Here is a 23109-nt window from a genome sequence, read left to right on the forward strand (position 1 = left end):
CCGTAGAGTATGCCATATATAAAACACTCCTCTATAAAGTATGGCAGTTTTTCTATTTTTGTATTCAGAAATGGCATAATTGGCATTCATAAATGGCTTCAGCCATAAATTGGCTGAAGGTCGCGGGTTCAATGAAAATTAAAATGTAAAAGGTTGGTGTGCTTAGACTTAGGTACGCGTCAAGGAACCCTTGGCGGTCGGAAATTCCCGAGCACGCCATTACGGCTTGTCTGATAATCATCTAATAGTTTTGGCACGTAAACCCCTGAAGGTCGTACTAAATTTTCTTATGATAATAGGACCTTGTCCTTCTTGTGTATTATTTAAATAAATTTTAATCTATGCCTATTGCATACCCGACATGCTCTGTAGAGACGTTTACATTTTGTATAAAACTGTAAAAGGTGAGTATTCACAGACGTATACAAGCCCTATAAGGTGAAGCTGCAGCCAAGACCACCACAGTTTCCGTATTTAAATATGAGCAAATCGCAATTTTTTTCTTATTGCACAACCGTTGGGTGGCTTACAAGTATATGTCATATAAGAAATCAAACTTCTGTCAATTACGGGTGTATTTGGGTTAATGGCCCTGCAATTCCTTCAAATGCAGTGGCCAGGAACCTTTTACACTTGCTACGGGCTCGAAGACACCTAAAGCGTATGTTAGGCCACTCTTTTTCGTATAGAACAAGCTAATACAAAATATGTGCCTTTTGAGCCCAATTTTTTTTACTACTCAGCAAATAGGCACCCCACCACACTGTTGGGTAAAGCACTTATCAGCAAAAGTGCCCTCTACAGTTTGAGTGTTTTCGCGCGATAGCTGTTCGAGTGTACGACTCCGTGCAAGCAGCTATGGCCGGTGAGATCAGGGAATGATAACGATAACCTATACTGCTTTTTCTCTGCATTAGTCATTTGGACGCGAAAAATTGCAGGAATTCTACTACCTTTGCTGTAGCTTTTTTACATGCGGTTGGGTTGGCCCCGCAATATTTATTTTATGAATGGGTGCTTATAAATAGCTCTATTACTCAGTATTTTCACTGGCATTCGGCATTGTATCTCTACACGCATTTTGTCGTTTACCGGCTGTTTAGCCCATTAAAGTCATCGTCTGGTTCTTAACATTCACAAAGTGTTGTGTTGTTCAAGTCGTTCATGAATATAAAAAGCCCCGCGCCGTGGTGGTGTAGTGACTAATGAACTCCGCGGCCGACACGCAGCTCGTGGGATCAATACCGGCTGCTGCGGCTGCATTTTCAATGGAGTTGAAAATACTGTAGGCCCGTGTGCTCAGAATTGGGAGCAGGTTAAAAAAACCCAGGTGGTTGAAATTTCCGGGGCCCTCTACTGCGGCGTTTCTCATAATCATATGGTGATTTCGGGACGTTAAGCTCGATATATCTACTATAAAAATAACAAAAGGAAATAATTGCATTTCGTGAACTGGTCCTTCAAGTGCATCTATACATACTTCGACCCTTTCTCTTCTTGTGAAAACTCACCTATGATTGCTGGTCTCAAGAAAGATCCGACCGCAGTCAACCCCGAAAGGATGCCGAAGGCGATAGGTAAATTTCGAAGGCCAACTTCGACGGCAACGGCTTCGGAGATAGCCACCAGTATGTACCCTGCGGGTAATCCCAGCGCAATCATGGCCGCCCAGAATGGCCCGACCTCATGGGCGCACGGCGTCACGAGCGCAATGACTGCGATTGTCAGGTACGCTAGACACATAAGGCTTAGCGGCGACACAACTTTGAAGTCCGTCAGCAGGGGCACAAAAAGTCGCCCGATGGTGTCTGTCACCGAGAAGAAGGTAAGCACTAACACTGCACTCGAACTGTCAATACCGATGTCGACAGCGTAGTCCACTGTGACCGCGAGGACAGTGTCCAGGAGAAAAGAGTATGAGAAGTAGCTGAGCATGTGGCAATAGAATCGGGGCAGTCGCAGAACTTCCTTTACGCTGTCGAGGGCCGAATCGGATGAGTTTTCGAGCTCTTGTTGGATTAGGATACGGATAGGCTCTTCCGGTTTGCAGGGCACTTCGATCGTGCATCGAGATCCCAAGTTACTGACTGTGCTTCGCATAGAAGCGCTGGTTTGGTTGCCAAAATCATTCGGCCTCGTGAAACTCTGCTCGCTTATAGTCCTGGACCTCAGCTCTGTGACTTGCGCAATGCCGAGAAATGCTGCGTTTTCTTCAAAAACGGCTTCTGTAGATTTCGTAGCGCTTAGGCGTTCGGCCGCCTCTTGTAGCAGCGCAAGCTTTCGAAGATCGAGGTCACCAATGGTCGAGCCCTTTCGTGGTAGGCTAATGACTGTACCTCGCCTCGAAGAACACAAGGCCTTTTCCTCTTCAAGCAAAGACCCAGCGACGCTCAAAAGTGTGCCCCTCCTTGACCACGCAAGGTTCAATTCATCTTCGCCAGCTGTGTCGTCAAGAACGCCTTCGACGTTGTGGTCTTCTTGTGGTAAGCCTTCTGGTTCACTTGTTATGCTTGGTCTCCTTCTAACTGATGACTCATTATCTGGCCCCATTACTAGTGCTCCACTCCGCCTTAGGATAACAGACGGCCTTCCATCTTCAGCCTTTTTCTCTGAAGAGCATGGCGTTGGCTGACTGCAATACTTCTGTGCGTCATCTGCAATGACTTTGGCGCTTCTAAATGGTGATTCTTGCCACGGCGGTTTTCGGAAAAGGAAGCCAAGTGCTGCTATGTTAAGTAGTAAGGCTCCTGTAATAGCCAGTGTTGCGTGGAGGCCGTACTTTGAGAGGAGGAGGTCGAATATGTGCGCGAACAAGAAAGATGCTGCCGTAGCACCGGTCAGGTTGATGCCCAAGGCAACGCCACGCCGTTTGTCGAAGTACTCGTTGATGGCAACTATGACGCAGCTGAATAGTATTCCATGACCGGACCCTGCAGAAAAGAATGAACAGATTGTTGTCAGATATAAAGATGGCCTTCGCCGCTAAAAGCATACTCCAGTAGTATCGGCATCAAATGAAACACGAACAGCGTAGCGCGTAGATCAAGCTTCAGAAAAACTTCGAGCGGGTGTTCAATTATCGCCACTGACAGGCGCACATATTTTGTTTGGCAGCGATGCCTAATATCTTTTGCTTGTATTCATGTTCTGAAATTGTGATAACAGTGGCTGGCGCGTGTGTTTCGAACACTGTCGGTCACTTCGCTTTCACTTCTCAATAACTATTTTTACTTTGGTTCGTTTCGGCTAACAGAACTATAATATACGCGACTATTAGCATGGTCGGAGGATCGCGCAATGCTGCCACAACAGATGGGCGTGCCTGTCAATTGTGATGACTCGATTGTTCTCACTGTACTTTTGCTAATGTTTGATCAACGTGCTATACGAGACGTGCGAGTGACGCAGAGATATTTTTCTTATGGGTGGATGCTGTGAAAGATTCTAAGGCTAAGACCGCCATCTCTTGCTGTATTGAGGCACTGAAGAGACCACATTTCTTGTCTTTGAAACGCGCCGAATGGGTCAGCCCTGAAAACGGTGCGTGGCCGCGGAATCCATGGCTATATTTATGAGCACAGGCGTCGGTTGCCGTATTACTGGGGAGCGCACTTTATGGCATTCCTCTGGTCAAACGACGACGCTTTCAATGAGCACGACCACTTGGTGAATAACACATCGACTGGCCGTGCAATGAGCGCCAATCGAGCACCTTGCCACCGCACTGCGCTTGTTACTTCAGCACCGCCAGGGTTAAATCATGATCATAGACGTTTTTCATAAGAATGGATGTGCGCATCAGCGTGGGGGCATACAAATCACGCTGTGCTATTGCTTTCTAACACAAGCGAGCAGAGCGCAAGCTCGCACACACCAATGCTACATAAAAATTGAACTCTACTCTTGTGAATACATGAATTACTTTCGTGATACAGATTCCTACGACAAAGGAATCAACCACGTTTTCATTTTCTCTTTACGTCTGCTGATGCAAAACTGCGCGATAAATAGTGTCGACCATAAAATTCTTTTTCACAGATGTGTTTTTCGAATGCAACTATAGCCTGAATACGCAATTATATTGAAAGAAAGCTGCTGTGAAAGCAGATTTTGAACAGTAATAATTGCTGGAGTTTGACATTCCAGAACAACATGATTATGAGAGACGACGTAATGAATGGCTTCGGACATTTCTACCACATCGGACTTTTAACGTGCATCTTATTGCGAGTACACGGGCTTCGAGCATTTTTGACTTCACAGTAAATGTGCCCTCCTTTGTCTCAATTGGACCCCATGACCGGCGGGATTTCTGCGATGAATTACATGTGCGTGTGTGTCATTAAATTATTAAAAGCACCAGGAATAAAATCTGACATACCATACCAGTCAAACAACTAGTTGTGATTCCAAATTGCTCAGTATTGCATGACGTCACAACCTCTCAGAGAAGGAACGGCACATGTACTACACAAATAAAACTGTAATTTCCTGCGTTCTTACCAGCGAGGACTCCCAAAGAGCCGACAAGAAAAGGTATGCCGGTGGCGAAATACGAACTCATGAATCCCATCGCCATCATGAGGCCACCGAAGACGGCGGCTGTGCGTACGCCAAACCAGTGGATGAGCGGTCCGGCCAGGAGACCTGCGACAGTAAAGTCAGCCGTCCTGTAGTGCTACTAGCAGCCACAGAACACTGCAGAGAACTACCACAAACTCTAGCGTAGCCACTTCTACCGATCATGTTCCAGCTTTAATTAGGCAACCGTCATCAAGTGTCGGAATCTTTTCTGCAAGTATTACCGATGAAACCGAGACACATTCGAGAGCAGAGCACAGGAGCAGCAGCATCTGTTAAGTATTTATACGACAGGCTAGTACAAAGGTCAATAGCAGGTGTACATTTCTAGCTTTTGCGCTGCTGAATACACTGGAAATGTGCACTTTCGCTCAGATACAAAGTGATAACAAACATGACTTGGCCAACAAGAGAAAGAACTGAGCTCACGAGTGCCTGCATGGCTGTTCGCTTCGTTCATTGCTTTGAAGCGGCAGTGTTCAAGCTGCCATAGGCATAGACATTCTCACAGAGGTGCCATGAAAGGGAAGAGATGAGGAGACCCTCCTCCTTCGCTCAATCGGGCCCACTGCGCGAGCTGATGCCCATGGGAACATCTTATATTGGGAAAATCATGGGAACATCTTAGCTTCATATTCGAAAGCTTTCTGCAAGAGGGCGATTGTAGTTTATTTACACGATGCTGAAATATCTAAATAATCATTTTATCTGTATAACTTGTATCGAAACGGTACATTAAAGTTTTCTCTTCAATGTTCCCTGCACCGTATTTTCTGGCAGCGATGCTTGCTCGACGCTTTGGTGGTGCGTTTTCACATCATGTGCACTACCGCAACTTTCGATCCCCGCTAACTGAACAAAAAACGTCCCACATGACATCACTTGGAGAGGGCCACTCTCACTATTTCTGGCACTGATGATGCTTGCAAAACAGTGCAAACGGCGAAGCAGCACAGCGCAAGTAGTTACCATATATCAATGCGATAGCAGCCAAGAGCTCGTTTCGCACAAGTTCCGGTGTCGGTGTGATTTATTGTTAGCGAAAAAGAATACATGTTACAGTGAGCAGATTTCCGACGTAGATGCAAACTAATGAATGATGCGAACATTTTTGGGCCCAGTGAGAATTGAACACACTTCTGCGTGGCCAGCTGGCATCCACCGCAGAGCCGTGCCAGTAACTGTAACACCTTCATAGAAGAAAACAAAACGGCAATATGAATTTCATGCAGGTCTTCTTAAAACGTCTGACATAGCTTGGCAGATTGAAAGGATTGCGCTAGAAGTAAAAATATTTTGTGAATTGAGCAACTAGTAGGTTGATAACCCATATCAATCTATCACAAAGTGTGCACGTGTGCGTTGCACCTCATGGATGCTTAGTGGTTTCTTCGAAGGTTTTCAAAGAGAAAAATAACGGTGCAGAAAGAATTTCCCAACTGTACCTGCCGTATTCTCAGATAGTTCGAAACAACCAATGTTCCGCACCTGAAAGTTTCCTTACTTGCGGCCCGGTTGAAGGCGATGCCAATGGGGTCCGACTGCATGATGGTGTTCTGCTCTTGAAGCTCAAGCGTCCACAATATTTCCCATTCCCTGAATGTGGCTCAAAACCGAAGCTTTCTTCTTGTATATTCGAATGAGTGGTTTGTTTAAGTAACTTGACAACGATTGTGCACTTGTAATACTACTTTCATGACGGACATCACGTTAAAATCTATGCATCCCTGAAATTTCATTTCGCGTGGATATCAATCAGAACACCAAAGGATATAATACGCATATAGTGAGCCGTGCTGCTAAAGGTATAGTAAGCACTCTGATTTGTCAGCTTTTACTAATAAATAGAGTACGCCTTGGTGTTCCCTGAGTGTGAAATGCTTGTCATAGCAGAGCTCACTGGTCTGAATGAGGTGGTCTTTCACGTATGTCAAGTTTTATTTTGTGCTCTCTGCTATAACCAACATAGGATGAACCAGCCAAGCAAGTAAGCGGTTGTGTTAGTAGTAGTCACGAGACCTTAACTTTCGCTTGCCTTGAGATTGGCTGGTTGGTTGGTTCGAGACTAGAGGAGTGATTTCACCTATCTCGAGGTAAACGCCATAAATCGTGCAGCATAGGTATTTAGTTTAAAAATATATAGGAAAAGAGAAAATGTTTAAGGGAAACGAGCATATTAGTAGCCTTCACTATATATTTATGGAATCTTGAATAGAATCAACAAAGCTTCATGGAATGAGTAATGAAGAAAAAAAATATCATAATCATATCGCCTTGACATCCACCGTTCATTGGCGCTCCTCTTCGACGTCTTTAGTCGTTCCTTGGCTTTTATAAGTTAGTAATTTCCGCTTTACCTCTAAAAGACAACCTATCGTATGAAACTCGCAGAATAGATAAAGCCGGGTTCATGCTTCAACACAAATTCGAACACGAATACGCATATGGTTTATACAGAAGGTATAATATCACAGCTTGCTTGTCAAGCAGTTCATTTGTTTGGATAAATTTTTTATTAGCAGTCTGAATTTTCTACGCTTTGTGTTTTTGTTCAGTTTTGTAGGTCTTGACACTAAACATGCCGCCACCTGTTTTTTGTCCCACTGTAACGTAATGTAGAGGTTATCGTGATCACTACCAGAAAGGAAAGAAGGAAAGAGAACTACGTGCTTGCGTGCGGTATTAAAACAAAACCGACCTGCTGCTCTCTCGCTACGACCTCTCTCTTGACGTAGCGGCAATAAAAGTTTGGGTTACTGTTGACCATATTCCGGGATATGTATTCTTTTGTTTAAAGAGTTCCCAAAGCTAGCTTAACCTCTGTGACACTGTGTTGGTTTTAAATGACATTGTATATTTGGTTCACTCGTTAAATAGCACGACAGGAATCCAAGCGAGATGCAGAGATAGAAATAATATAGCTACTGCCACTCGGCAAAAGCTACACAAGACTTAAGTGCCCGTTTTTTAAAGACGATAGTCTTTCTTGGGGACCTTCGACGGAAAACTTTTGATCTGTCTGTCTGTCTGTCTGTCTGTCTGTGTGTGTGTCTGTCTGTCTGTCTGTCTGTCTGTCTGTCTGTCTGTCTGTCTGTACATTTGTTTGTTTGTCTACCCTAACGATATCTCAAACGGCACCAAACTGCCAACCCCATCCGCAGCGCCCACCAATATCGCTAAAGGTTTAGCGTTCATAGTTGTGCGATTGTCAATTAAAAAGCAATCATAGTGCATGTCTGAGGCGCCACAACAACGCATCGATGTTTTCTATGTCTGCCTTTATACTAGAAGAGGCACACACAAGTAACACTAAGAAATGTAGCGTTTAGTTGCGCTGCGCTGACAGTGCAACGCGATGCTCAAAAAGGTGTTTCCGACGCTTTTCTATGACGTCATGGTAGTGGCACCTGCCCGTCGCTTTGCGTTCTACACCTTATCACCTCCGAGACTGGCGCGCATCATTCTGCGCGGTCGCGCACGCTTTCGTTCTCGAAGATAACTGCCAGATGGCGCTCGTGTCTAACGTGCCTAGATGCGCTTGTTCGCCTCTGCTACACACTCGAGGCACTCTAACGCAGCGCCTTCACAATACCATTCACCGATTTTCTTGCGCAGAATATCAAATAAACGTTTTGTTCACTCACTCCAGGTGCAAGACTATCGTCTTTCAGCGACATTTACAGTGTAATGTGTAGATGTAGGCCATTTTTTTTTCTTGGAACTTTAATAACCAGTGTTATCGTGAGAGACAGGATTGCCAGATTAAGTTCTGCCTGCATACTTCTCTTTTCCCAGCAGTTACAGTCTCATTTTTATGGAGAATACAAGAGACAATATTACACTTAAACATTCACGAGCAGTGATCAGCCCACCGTCTCACCAGATAAGTTGACGAATCCGCCATACATGCTCAACGGGAGAGATGCGTATCCGCGGGTAGCGCCGTACGTGCTCATCAAGGAGGTGAAAAAGAGTCCGCCGCAGCGCATGAACGAGGAGAACAGCATGTTGATGAGGAAGCAGAGAGCAGCAATGAACCAGCTGAGGCCGCCGTCGGGACCTGTAGGTGGCACGGCCTTAGCGGGGCTTGCGGCATCCGTTGGCCCATCGTTTTTCTCCACTGGTTCATCTCTGGGGACTGTGGTCTTCAAGGGTTCATCCCAAGGTTCCTGTGAAGAACAGAAATCACAAAAGAATTGAACCTTTCAAGTCAAAGCAGTTGTCCATCGATGCTCCGGCCAACTCTGGCTCCTAGCAACCGCCTCAAACCTTTGTAGGTACGCATCAGGCTAATGCTTTCTTTCATCAAATGCCACGAGCACTTTACGAAAGTTTCATTTACGAAAGTTTCATATCTAACGTTGACACTTCCATTCCCTAGAAGTAATCATATGGTTCAGTGTTGTCATCAATACGAATTAGGGTCATTGCATGCCAAACGTCCTACACATATTGGCGATCATCGCAGATGCACTCTCACAAATTTTGCTGACTTGTGACATTGAAAGCAATTATTTGTTAGAATACTTCCGAGAAAAAAAATGCTCATCGGATACTGTATTCTGTGAATATGTTTCTCCACCTAATACCAGATTTTGTCGTGATTTTTGGCAATGCGGTTTGTGTAAGGTGTCCGAATATCAATAATATTACTGCAAGTTTTGATCCAATCACGCCTCTGGAACTTTCTCAGCAAAAGAGACATACACAAGTAGACGAAAGGATAATTTGCCCATGGCTGGGACCGAACGTGTGACCCTCAAATAACGCATTCAATTATTTGAAGGTCGCAGGTACCGTCCCTGCAGGAGGCAATTTATCACTTCTTGCTGTCCTTTCTTCCGATTAACATTACAATTACTTCTAATAAACGTCCTTGACATTTAAAGGCATCATTGCCTGCTAGCCCTCATTATTATTGGATCTAAGGAAGAAAAAGGAGCCCTTCAATTGAAACATCTGGAATTTTCGTTTCACTCAAACACTGTAAAGCATACCCGTACTGTATGCTAACTTGATCACATACCTTCCACCGAGCAGTATGCATATTCATTCCAATTCCTAATGGTGATCACGCTATCGGAATCATGAGAAGCATGCATCTCTGATAAAAAGAAGTGCTAAGCTCAAGCATATTTCAGTAACAAACCGGAGAGCAATGCGACTCCAGTGGTTTCCTGAAGTGCTTCTATAGGACGCCATTGTGAGGTATGTGAGATCCTTTTTGTGGGCTTCAAGATTGCTTGCGTTGGCGTCCGAAATACCGTGCAGAGACATTTAAACTCTTTGCGTCTCTGTAGCCCTTAGGTTTCTTGGCAAAGTAGTACTTATAGCTGTGTGATATCATATTCATCAACGTGATAAAATTTAAAAAGAAGGGAATTTTCGCACTCGTGGTGCAAAGCCTGAAATAAGTGCGGATATGGGCGTTTTTCTGTGTTTCTATTCGGTCTCCTTTTTCTTTGTCCCATCTTTGTTTTAAATGCGAAGCATTTCTTAGCGAACTTCGGCGACCTTGAGCGTATCTATCTATCTATCTATCTATCTATCTATCTATCTATCTATCTATCTATCTATCTATCTATCTATCTATCTATTTATCTATCTATCTATCTATCTATCTATTTATCTATCTATCTATCTATCTATCTCTAGCTGCCTACGACTTTTAGCTCTCCTGGCCGTTTCAATATTGGTATCAATACCAAACTTGCTAAGGCACAACATGACTGTATGAAGAACATAATTGACTAATCATAACATGAATATCATGACATGTATGTCATGAATGTCATGATTTACATTTCATGATCCTGCAGCTCTTGCGGTGGTTTCGTTCCCACGACATGTTGCGAAAGTGGTATGGTACGATTTAGTGCGTGCCGAACACAAAGTGGCCAACCATAACATGAAAATCCTGAGATGCGTGACATGTAACAACATGACTACATGCCACGCTCATGATCCACTGGCGGCCGTTTCGCTAGCTTCACTTATACCAAATTTGGTGCACACTCATGATGCACTAACGGCCGTTTCGCTACCTTGACTTATACAAAATTTGGTATTATGGGACGTGAATGGATGACGAAGATAGGATACTGTGCAAGTATGATAAACATGAGATACGAGGCAGGTATCAACATGACTACATGCTACGCTCATAATGCGCTCGTGGCCGTTTCGGTTGCTTTAGATGCACCAATCTTGGTATTACGTGACGCGAACAGTCGACATAGGTAAATGCCACATCCAAACATGAAAATCAGGACATGCGTGTGATGTAACAACATCACTACATGCCACACTCCAGATGCACTGGCGGCCGTTTCGCTAGCTTCAGTTATACCAAATTTGGTTTTATGGGACGTGAATGAATGACGAAGATATGATACTGTGCAAGTATGATAAACATGAGATGCGTGACATGTATCAACATGACTACATGCTACGCTCATAATGCGCTCGTGGCCGTTTCGGTTGCTTTAGATGCACCAAACTCGGTATTACCCAACGCGAACAGTCGACATAGGTAAACGCCACATCGAAACATGATAATCATGACATGCGTGTGATGTAACAGCATGACTACATGCCACACTCATGATGCACTAACGGCCGTTTCGCTACCTTGACTTATACAAAATTTAATATTATGAGACGTGAATGGATGACGAATGTATGATACTGTGCAAGTATGATAAACATGAGATGTGTGGCATGTATCAACATGACTATATGCTACGCTCATGATGCGCTCATGGCCGTTTCGGTTGCTTTAGATGCACCAAACTCGGTATTACGCGACGCGAATAGTCGACATAGGTAAACGCCACATCGAAACATGATAATCATGACGTGCGTGTGATGTAACAGCATGGCTACATGCCACACTCATGATGCACTAACGGCCGTTTCGCTACCTTGACTTATAGAAAATTTGGTATTATGGGACGTGAATGGATGACGAATGTATGATACTGTGCAAGTATGATAAACATGAGATGCGTGGCATGTATCAACATGACTATATGCTACGCTCATGATGCGCTCATGGCCGTTTCGGTTGCTTTAGATGCACCAATCTTGGTATTACGTGACGCGAACAGTCGACATAGGTAAATGCCACATCCAAACATGATAATCATGACATGCGTGTGATGTAACAGCATGACTACATGCCACACTCATGATGCCCTCGCAGCCGTTTCGCGAGCTTCACATATGCCAAATTTCGTAGTATGTGACGTCAATGGATGACGAAGGTATGTGACTGGTGCGGACATGACAATCATGAGATGCGTGCCATGTGAGAACATGACTACATGCCACAGTCAAGATGTCAATACATTTCGACGTGACGCGGTGCGCGTGCTCGCTGACGTTCATCTTGTCGCGTCGCGCCGGCGTTGCCTCTCCAGGCGCCAGTCTTGCCATATACTCGCAGGTGCGCGCCTCGCTGTGTTGCTTTGACGCATGCGCATTTCAGCTTGTCCGGCATCTTTCCGTCATAAAAAGAGGGAGACGCAGTGTTTTCTGGGTAACGCCCCGGCGCGAAAAGCTGCTGCTGAAAAACATTTATTTACAGATGTTATTTACAGGGAGGGTGGGAACGGTCCTTAAGGGGCCGCCCCGTACAAACACTAGGTGAGCTCCCTCTTACGGGAGCCCATTGGCGTTGGCCGCGGCCCGGGCACGCTCGACCAGGGCCCGTTGGGCCGTCAGGTCAGAGCAGCCGAGCAGGGCTGCCTCCCAGTCTTCCCGCGAAGGGTTGGGTAGTGGGGTAAGGTTTGGGGTTTTTTGGCATGCCCACACCATGTGGAAAATGTCAAAGGAATTTTCCTCACAAGGCGGGCACTTCCCCGTGCAAGCGGGGTCAAAGTGTTTTATGATTGCCGGGCACAATAGTGTTTTAGTATAAAGGCGAAGGAGGATTCGCTCCTCCGCCTTCGTGAGGCCCTTACAGGGTTTCGGATAGACGTTATGGCCGGATTGATAAAATCGTGTGACCTCCTTAAAGGTGTAGGCGGGATTGGGTTCGATTTCCGGATCGGTAGAGGACGAGGATGGTGCCCGGAGAGTGAGCGCGCGGGCGGCGGCATCGGCCGTCTCATTACCATCGAGGCCCGTGTGAGCCGGAGCCCATATGATCGTTCGGTGCGCGGGGGCACCTAGGTAGCTGCTGTTCTGCAAAATTTTATAAGCACGGTACGGAATGTATCCCTGTTCAATATTGCGACAGGCACCCCTTGAGTCAGTGATGATGACCCTAGAGTCTTGATCTGCGGCGGCTAGTGCGATGGCGATCTCCTCCGCGTGCGTAATGTTAGGTGCACGGAATGTGAGTCCTTTAACAACGGTGTTTTGGTGGATGACCGCAGCCGTGTACCAACCACCGGGGTGCGGGGCGGAGGCGTCCACGTAGAATACTTCGAATTTGTGGCCGTAGTGTCGAGCCAAGGCTTCCGCCCGCGCGAGGCGTCGGCCACTGTAGTCGTCTCGGGTCATGTTAGCCGGAAGAGGGCGCACGTGCAAGGAGTATCGCCAAACTTCTGGAATCCGTACGCGCTCTTCCGTGTGTATTGAATGATTGATGTGTAGCCGGGCAAGGAGGCGGCGACCCGACGGCGTTTTAGAGAGTCTAGAATATTGGTTTGTCAAGTGCACCTCTCTCAGCTCCTTGAAGGTGTTCACCATTCCCAAGCCCAAAAGGCGCTGGTTAGAGGTGCTGACAGGAAGGTCGAGGGCGCGCTTGTAGATTTTGCGGAGAATGACTTCGAGTGCATTCTCGTCGGATTTGCGTAGGTGGAGGTATGGAGCCGAGTACAGGACTCGGCTGGTTACGAATGCATGCGCCAGCCGCAAGGCATCTTTGCATCGTAACCCCCCGCGCTTGTTGGAAACCCGGCGGACCATCCGGCCCACCTGGTGCCCCACCTTACGCAATTTGGCCAATGTTGTGTCTGCTCTGCGATTTTTGTGTATAAAAAGCCCCAGTACTCTAATCTCATTGCGTTCGGGTATTGGTCCGCTGTGAAGGGAGAGGTCGATTTTTGTGGTGCACTTTGGTGAGGGGCGTATGTGCACGAATTCCGATTTGGACGGGGAGCACTGAAGGCCGCAGCGACGGGCATAGTCATCCACGATGTCTGCCGCTTGCTGCAGGCTTGCCTCCATGTCTCCTGCCGAGCCGTGTGACGCCCATATGGTGATGTCGTCGGCGTACAGCGCATGCTGTATGCCTTCGACTTTCGCCAGCTGAGCGGGGAGTCTCATCATTGCCACATTGAATAGGAGGGGCGAGAGGACTGCTCCCTGCGGAGTCCCTCTCGTGCCTAATCGGTAAGGGCCGTGTTGAATGTCCTGAATCCGAATGTATGATTGTCGGTCAGTGAGGAATTGTTTAATATAGTTGAAAGTGTTTTGGCCGCAATCCACCTGTGAGAGATGTGTTAGAATAATTTCGTGGGTCACGTTATCAAAGGCCCCCTTCAGATCCAAAGCGAGCACAACTTTGTCATTCAGGAGATACTCGACTGGATCGAGGATCTCATGGTCGAGCTGAAGCAAGACATCTTGCGCGGACCGGTGTGGGCGGAATCCAAACATGGTGTCTGCAAATGCATTTTTGGTCTCCAGGAACGCGGACAACCTGTCGCGCACCATCGTCTCCATTAATTTTCCCACACAAGAAGTAAGGGAGATGGGGTGGAGGTTGTCCGTGCAAATGGCTTTGCCCGCTTTCGGTATGAAGGTGACCAGGGCGGTCTTCCACTCAATTGGTAGGCTTGTTTTCCCGATCCAAATGGAATTGATGTAGGCAAGGAGCATGGTGTAGGCCGAGTCAGGAAGATTGGCAAGTAATTTCACGGTAATTTTATCTCTTCCCGGCGCCGTTCCTCGCCTCATTTTTGCTAGGGCTGCCTTCAGGTCGTGTAACTGGAACAGTTGATCCAGCTCCGCGTTCTCGGTACCTGCATACGAGTACGCCGGCCCTCGGAAGTCCTGCTGTGTGCATAGATATTGGTCTCGGAGTTTAGATGCCAATTTGGCTGTGTCTCCGTCGAAGCTGTGAAATGCTCGTTGCAGATTTTTTTGTGTCTCTGTTCGAGTTTGGGTCGGATCAATCAAGGCGCGGAAGAGGCGCCAGGTACTCCGGCTGGACATTTGTCGTGCGGCCGTGTTGCAACGGTTCACCCAGTTAGAGTCAGCGAGCTGGGCCGCGTACTCTGCTGCTCGCTGGGTGAACTCAGCGATGCGAATTTTGAGCTTTAGGTTGTGTTTTTGCCGGCGGCATCGGCGGACGAGGCTGCGCCGGGCCTCCCAGAGGTGAAGGAGATGGTTATCCACTGCTGGAGTCGCCTAGAGTTTAATTTGTGTTTCTGTGGAGCGTAATGAGGAAACCAGTTGCTGGGACCAAGCATGGTATCCTTGCTCCTCAATGGGTGTCGAATTGGCGTATATTTGCCGAAACTTCGTGTAATCGGGTAATTTTGCCTCTCCGTAGGGTCTTGCCAAAGGATAGGTGCGAATGATGGTGTTGAGTATGCAGTGGTCGCTGCCGAGGGTCTCTTCAGTGTTGACCCAATTCGCATACTGGATGTTTTTTGTGAGGGTAAGGTCCGGACTAGTGTCCCGGGTCACGGAGTTACCCACGCGAGTTGGGTAGGCAGGGTCGGTGTGAAGAGTTAGGCCCAGCGTGGACATAAGTTCCGCCAATTTACGTCCACGTTTCTCTTCACGTGCATACCCCCAGAGTGTGCTGGGAGCATTAAAATCACCCACGATCACCAGAGCGTCCCTGCCTGCAGCCTTTAAGGCGCGGCTAAAAAGGTCTGCGAATGTAATGTTGCTTAGTTTCGGTGAGCAATAAATGTTTAGCACGTGCAGTGGCGGGTCCTGTTTACGCAGCGGAAGGAGTGTCACCATCACGTACGAGAAAGCTGGCTTAAGGTCGAGATCAACTTGGTTGGCCGTATAATTTTTGTGCACGCAGATACAAGATAAAGGGTCCTGCTGAAACGTAGTATAGTTTGTGAGTGTGGCAGCACTCCCTGGCTCCTGGAGGGCTACCACAGCAGGAAGGTTTTGAAATGCTGCGAGGAAAAGCCGGAGGTTGGCGCGCTTAGTGTGAGCCTTCAAGCCCCGACAGTTCCACTGGGTGATTTGGATGGGAGTGGCCGTATTGAATCGTGGGGACGTCCAAATTCTAAGGGTGCCCGCCATGGTCAGTGGAGTTAACGAGCGATTGCGGTGGCGGTGCTCCCGAGCCAGCACTCGCGGGGAGGGGGGTGTCCTCAATTCCGGAGGCGGAGCAGCTGTCATCATCCTCAAATTCGATCTGTCGTCGAAGCGTTTTAAGGTATCGGCCAGACACGTCCTTAATTGGGCTGGGTCGTTTGGTGAAACGCGCAACTTGTTGGGCTATCAGGGTAGGCATGGTTTCTGTCATTTTAGCAATGGCGGCATTTACAGCCGCTGAGATTTGGGTTTCGAGGACAGTTATACGGCTGTCCATACGGACCTCAAGGGTGTTCACACGAGCCTCGGGTGCGGCAACCGCGTCTGCCGCCGCCGCCCCGGTCTCACTCTCAATTACCTCTACTGCGGGGGGAGGAGGAGGAGAGACTAGTTGGGTCTGTTTGGCCTCGGCTGCCGCTAGTCTTTTCTGTAACGCTTCGATTTTTGCCTGAAGTTTGGCAATAATATTTTGGTCGGCGTTACGCGATGAAGAGGGGACGATAGGGGGGGGGTGAGGAGGCAGCTCTACCCGTACCACCCACCTGGTTTCCGTTGTTGACGGCGTTGGCCCATGGCCCGGCTTCGCCGCATGGTTGCGCCGTCGGCTGCTTTTTGGTTCCTCCAGTAGGGGAAGCAGGCTTCTCTGTCTTGGCGACTTCCCGGCGTGGTGGCTCACTGGGAGTCTGATCTTTGCGTCGTTTCTTGGACGCCCTTTTGGACTTTCCGCCCTGTTGTGCGGCCACCTTGGAATTACGGTACTTGGCTGTACATGCTCGAGAGTTTGTGGCGTGTGCTCCACCACACACAGAACTTACGGGTACACATTCATGAGGGGCCCGCACCCCCTCCTCCACAAGCGGAACCTGCTGTCCACACAGGCCACACGTATCCGGTCGTGGGTTGGGACAAGTGTCCATCCGATGGCCGATGACACCGCACTTGCCGGAGGCCGGGATCGTCCGGTAGTAGGGTTTGACGGGGATCAGCATTGTGTCGTAGTGAACAAAGCGTGGGTTCTCCTTGCCGGCGAAGGTTACACGCGCCTTGTTCGATGTGCTAAATTTACGCACCTCGACGATGGTGCCTGACCTCCAGCGTACGCTCTCTCGGAGCGTCTCCTTCGTATCTGAGTTGCGGACTACGATGACTCCATGGCAGACATTGCTACCATCTTGTCGCAGGTACCCATTGAGCAGAACCTGCCTGTGCTCGATGTTTACCGCGAAGTCCCCGATGATTTTGTCCACCGTGTCAGGGTCCGGGGTGTAAATAACGATCAAATTTTGCTCTCTCAATGGAATAACTGTCAGCGTCTCAGCTCGCTTGGGCCCGAGGTATGCCTTAAACGCAGTCCCGTACCAGTTCTCTGAGAAAGCATCATGCAATGAGATGCACTCTCGTGGCTTTACGACTATTACATAGTCGTCCGGACTCGGTTTCGGAAACGGGCGAGGCTTCCATTTGGTGAGAAACTTGCCCTTGCGTCCCACAGCGCGCGAAGCGAGAGGCTGCGTCTTGTCGGCTGGCGTGCCGGATGCCGAAGCAGCGGCGGACGCCGGCTTCTTGGCGTTGGCTTGCGAGCGGCGTTCCACCGCGTCGTTGAGAGCTTGGCTCCGAAACCTCGGTGAAGAAGCAGAGTTTGGCGTTTCGGAAATCGTAATCGTCTCCCACGTCATGGCTTGCGGGTCGTATCCACGCTGCATGAGAGTAGCGTCCATGTTGCCTCGGAAAGCCGGTCCCACGCCGCCGGGCGTCGGCGTCGCCGTTTGGCTTAACGGCGTCGCCAACGTGCTCGGGTGATGATCGGCCGTAAAGTTGTCAAAAACCGGCCCACATGGATGACACTGGTATCCACGTGTTGCCTGTGAGTTGCCGAAACGATTGATGCTGGTCTTGACGGGGTACTGTGAAGTTGCCCGTGGTTCCAGCCGAAAATCAGCGGAGCCGAAGCGCAGCACATTCTACATCATCGCGCGCTTGCAGCGCCCCCCGCGCGAAATGCAGCGCGTCGCATTTCGCGCGAGTTGCCGTCGGGCCACGCCGATGTACGCTGGTCGCGCCGGTCGCGCCTCGCGTCAGACTATAGAGTGCTCGCGTTTTGCTAGCGTAGCGTTGCTGTGCCCATCGTGCGCGCGCATCAACGATACATTGGAGTTTATTGGGCCCTTCATTATGCGCTTGGGGCCATTTTGCTAGCTCCACATATACCAATTTTGGCGTGACGTGACGTCAATGGATGACGAAAATATGACTGGCACAAACTTGATAATGCTGATAAGCGTGTCATTTGAGAAAACGACGACATACCACGCTCATAGCGTGCTCACGGCTGTTTCTATAGCTCTACATATACTAAATATGGTACCACGTGACGTGAATAGTTGACGAAGGTAAACGACACATCCAAACATGATATTCACCACACGGAAGTTACGTACGGCATCACGTACCTCCACCTCATAACATTAGGCTTATTAGCAACTGCGTGACTATGGTCCGGCTGCCTTCCAAGCCGCGCTAAATCAGAAAAGGGCATTCAAACGAAGGCGGCGGGCAGATTCTGTGAACCGTAAGGTCCGAGTTTAGCCAAACACACCACCGAGTTAGCTCGCAATGTTAAACGCTTGCGAGAACGCCACGTTGTGGGCACAACAGCGTTCACGTGATAATTGCGAGAGCGCGTTCACCGAGGGGAACGCCCTTTTTCCTCAGGAGTTTCTCCAGCGGTACCTTGACTTCGGCTGCGACGTCTGTAACCACCCGCGGTTTGAGAACTACTGTGAGACACAATGTGGTACGTAAAATAAACACTCCGATAAACTCAAGCCCATCGTGTGTATAAGCACGAAAATTTAACAAGAAGCGTCAAAGGCTTAAATGCAGTGTCGGGTTGAACTCTCTGCTGAACTCCGCGGCCACACGTTTCAGCTTTCGCTGGCTAATCATCTGTATGTAGTATTTGGGATGTGCCTTTTTTCGAATTATTTTCATGATCATCTTGTTTCCATTTATTTTCTCACTCTCTACTTCCAGCTTGATTCGTTTTTTTTTCAAATTCTATGCTTGATTTTGCCGGCGTCACAACACGCTAGGACATGATACGAAAACATGAGCCCCTAAACATAATATCGTCGTCAAGTCGTTGGAGGAATAAGAAGGAGACTTCGCTGTAGTTTGCTCTTCCATACTGTTTTTGCCTGCCTTACGCCAATCGATGAGAGCGTGCGACAGCATACGACCGCCTGCTCCCCTATACTCTTCCACATCTAATACTTTGCTACTTTTTAGTGTGGCCTCATTTATTCGAAGGCGAAGATGCAGCCTTAGATTAGGCTCAGTAGCGATAACAGCCGCCGTTGCCCAATGTGTGCGAAGAATGCATGCCTAAGTAACGCCGATCGCGCAAGAAGAGCTAGGTGCGAAGTGTCTAATCAGGCATTCGTTTTGCATATGACAGATATCTCGCCACGTGCTCGAGAAGCTGCGCTGAATTGCGTTTTGTACAAAGAGAAAGAAAGTGGAGCCGTTCATCTCAATTGCACCGTCGCTCTCATGTGGGCATGCTTGCGAAATCTGACAGCTTGATGTGAAGAAGTTTTATCAGTAGAGGGCAATAAACCAGACAGGAAACAATAGGTTGCTCACCACGGCGCGCTTGCCAATACAGATACCGTAACGAAAAAACTGACTCTTAAGGTGTCTGTTTCTATATCTCCCACATATACCATCTTGTTCTGGCAAGAAAGAGAATGGGCATGAAGGCTGATTGTACTGCTTAAAACATTGTGCTGTAATTTCTTTTTGCTATGTACTCAGGAAACACTGGTTATATAAGCCATTTTATGAGAACTAGCTTCGGGGTGTAATCGCTTCCAAGCCTGACTAACAAGCGGGAAAAGCTTCCTTCAATACGAATGTCATGCATAGGAAGCCGCATCTACTTCTGCATGGTCAATTTAGACATAACCTTGATTCATACTACGATGGCTGGTTTTCATTCCGTGAACAAATAATAACGGCACATGCACCTGAGTGGCACGTACGTTCTTTACTTAACAATAGAGTTGCCTCGGAAAGACGACTTTCGCAGAAAATAAAGAAATTCCACACACGTATGATATTGAAAAAACAAGCGATATGCATTTTCTCCAGGAGACCATATCTTTACTACTGCTGCATTGCTCACGAAGTTTTGAAGTATAATAAATGAATCCTTGTAAAGATACGGGCATTGCCGCATATCTAGAATATGAAAATTTGAAAACAAAATTATGAAAAAAGAATCTAGAATGTCTAGAATATTGAAATTTTAAATAAATATATATAGCAACTTATAATTTATTTATTAGTAACGTCAGTTCGAACATAGGATTACTAACGCGACAAAAAAAAGCTGCGGTGACGAAATGCAACAGTTTTCTTTGCCATCAGTTCTGAATTGATTACACAAAAAAAGGCCTGTTTGGACTAAAAAAACAAATAAACTATGCGGCACATTTCTGGAATGACTTTTGCTGCCGTAATAAATTCTTTTCTTTTTTTCTGTTCTCATTTGTTCTCATCGCCATTTTTCCCTAGCACTTCTACAATGCACAATGCTTATACCATAATCTGACCAATGTTTCTCTTTTTTTTAGCTAGAAGTACAAGCACTAGGTATATCGGGCGCTTTTGTATAACCGCTGTGAAGCCGTTTTGAGTATGAGATGGCGAGATGGCGAACAGTCGCGCTGCTTCCATTGCCCTCCCCTTCTATATGATTTTTACATGAATCCTTTAAATAGTTTGCCCACCTATTAAAATATTTATTACAGCTTTTTTTCTGCCCATTCTTGAAACACCAGTGTAAACTAAATTCAAACCAGTAAAATTTTAATCCTGCACTACACTATAGGAAAAGAATGACTCTAAAGAGAAGGTCATAGCACCATGATCCCCTTAGCTTGACGACTTTTTAAAAGTACAAGCAGAAAAGGACAGTTAGCATATTTGGAGGGCTTGCTTGTCGGAATATGCCGAATGCTTATTGCGAAGGCAAATTTTAAAGCGAGTTCTCAGAAAATGTTTTTTTTGTCTTTGTGTGTGGTCAGTGATTATTGCCAAACAAGGTCTCCGCCTTCTTTCACGTGAAAATTTCTTTTTTTGTTGCGAAATTGTATGAAACTGAACACTCGTCTCAGATGTCTGTGTCCAGTAATAGTGTTTTGAACAAAAGGTGGTTTAAATAAAATTGATCAGCCTCTGTGTGTCCATCTGTTCGTTATTCCCCGAGTGCTTGACCGCTTTTTCAGTCTATATCTACATTTCATTTCACAGCCACACTTTAGGAAACGATGGTGTCGCTATGGTCTGGTGCCTCACATCTGGTGATGGGAAAATCAACAGCGACGTTCGCTTTGTCAATGAGGCAGTTAGTCTTACGGTCCGTTTTGTTGGGTCAATACAACGTAGGAATAAAAACACGTGGCACCTACTTAAATGTGTCTACATAAATTTCGTCTGTTGTGTAAAAGAAGCTCACGTCATCTTGTACTGCAAGTATGCCATGAGGTGACGTCCAAAAAGCTCCTATTTAGAAGTTGTGTTTGAACTTCTATTAAAGCATAACTTTCAAGGAAAAGCTGTACACTTCAGTGCAGATTCTTCTATTTTCGGAGATCGGTATTGATATGTTTCTTAAATATTCAAGTAAGATCTCTTGCATAGATGATTCGCATGTGAGACATGGGAAGGTCCCCCTTTAAAGTGGCAAGGTTAGCTCACATTTTCTTTAAACTCCTCCACCATGCTTCCAACTTTTTAGTTTTTCAGCGCTCTGCGGCACTAATGGCATATTGGAGCGGTCGTTTGAGAGCGCTCTGATTGCGTTTAAAAATGTTGAATTCAACAGCTTCCAAGCTCCTCAACGAGAACAAGCAAGTATGCAAGGCATTTTTATCCTTGCTGCTCATATGTTAACCGAGTAATGATAGTAACAATATTTAGTTCTTTTTACATACTTTTTAGCACCTGCGGAGGGGTTGTAAAAGGGCCAGTTGAATGTACCGTAACTACCGTAACCGCGAGGTTGCGACACATGGTATATGTTACGTTATCGAAAGTCATGTGGGCAGACCACTCAAGCCATACGCTTCTGTCGCACGAGTGCAATAACTTTTGCCCGCTACTGTAATGCGGTGTCTAGACAGGATCCGTCATGGCAGTGATGTTTACAGAAATCTGTGGAGTCGGGCAGCCTTGTGTGATGTTTGACTTTTGTTTTCTATTTCCTTTCCCTCGTCTTTTTCGTTTTTTTCCTTCATTCTGCGTTTTTCTTTGTTGATTAAAAAAAGTACTTCACTGACCGATGCCAAAAACAAAACAATAATGAAGTTTTGATTACTGTTTTGTATTAAATATTGGCCAGTGACCTGTATTATTTTTTTCAAAAGTGCCTTTACCTCAACGGACGGTATTCCATCAAACTCTGTATTGCATTTTCTTCGTCTTTCTTTCTTTCTGTCTTTCCTTCTTTCTTTCTTATTTTCTTTCTTTCTTTTTTTCTTTCATTCTTTTTAATTATGTATGTATTTCTCTCTCCCATTATTTATTTCTTATTCTTTTTGTATCTATGTTTCTATTTCTCTTTCTTTTCATCTATAACTATTGCACATGTGCCACGTTTTCTTATTTATTTTAACGGGTGCCCGCGTCCCTAAAGCACTCCGCACTTACATTCATCAAGACACACGATAATGAAGTGGAAGAACAGTTCACCTTGGCGCGTGTGCACGCTGAGTACGCTACAAATCACTGCGGCATTCGTGGTTTCACCTGCGTTGGCCAAGCGACGACACCGTACGATGAAAGCATACGGCACGACTAGACAGTCCAGCCCACTTAAATGCTGTGCAGCTAAAATATTTACACGACTATCGAGGAAACAGTAGTGGATGACACAGTACATGAACTACCTGCCCACCTTTGCTTGCACGCAGCTGGCGCCGGCCATAGACTGTATATCTGTGAAGCAGGGCACGAGAGCCGCCAATGCGCTCAGTTCTACGCGCACGGCCTGGACTATTACATAAGGAGACGTGCACTCCTTCTAAACAAACCCTTTGGCCGGTCCGAGCGCTGTAAACATTGCGAAATCCATCTTTTATGACTCACCCTTGAACCGGCTGCGTAAATTGCACGGGATGCGATAGCGTATTATCGCACTTACAGTTTAGATGAAACAGCTGGAGAGTGCGGACTCCGAAAGCTACTTTGTTGACTCTCATGCTCCTCTGACTCTTATAGAAA

General features: G+C 46.8%; 2 protein-coding genes across 6 annotated transcripts in view; one reads left to right on the forward strand and one right to left on the reverse strand.

Moving 5' to 3' along the window:
- LOC142786393 (neprilysin-1-like) overlaps positions 1-23109 on the forward strand; it is a 557390-nt gene that overhangs the window by 303444 nt on the left and 230837 nt on the right. The window lies entirely within an intron of this gene.
- LOC119168719 (uncharacterized) overlaps positions 1-23109 on the reverse strand; it is a 46591-nt gene that overhangs the window by 8829 nt on the left and 14653 nt on the right. Inside the window, exons 1-4 of one of the 2 annotated variants that reach the window (XM_075884072.1) lie at positions 22784-22999; positions 8462-8750; positions 4504-4647; positions 1512-2930 (exon numbers count right to left, since the gene is read on the reverse strand). In XM_075884072.1, the coding sequence (XP_075740187.1) occupies positions 1512-2930; positions 4504-4647; positions 8462-8750; positions 22784-22813 (1882 nt within the window). In that variant the 5' untranslated portion in view covers positions 22814-22999. Of the gene's footprint in view, positions 1-1511; positions 2931-4503; positions 4648-8461; positions 8751-22783; positions 23000-23109 lie in introns of those variants that run through there. The other variant, XM_037420134.2, reaches the window with a different exon arrangement.

Source organism: Rhipicephalus microplus, unplaced genomic scaffold (assembly GCF_043290135.1).
Source record: "Rhipicephalus microplus isolate Deutch F79 unplaced genomic scaffold, USDA_Rmic scaffold_23, whole genome shotgun sequence".
Classification (NCBI taxonomy): Eukaryota; Metazoa; Arthropoda; class Arachnida; order Ixodida; family Ixodidae; genus Rhipicephalus; species Rhipicephalus microplus.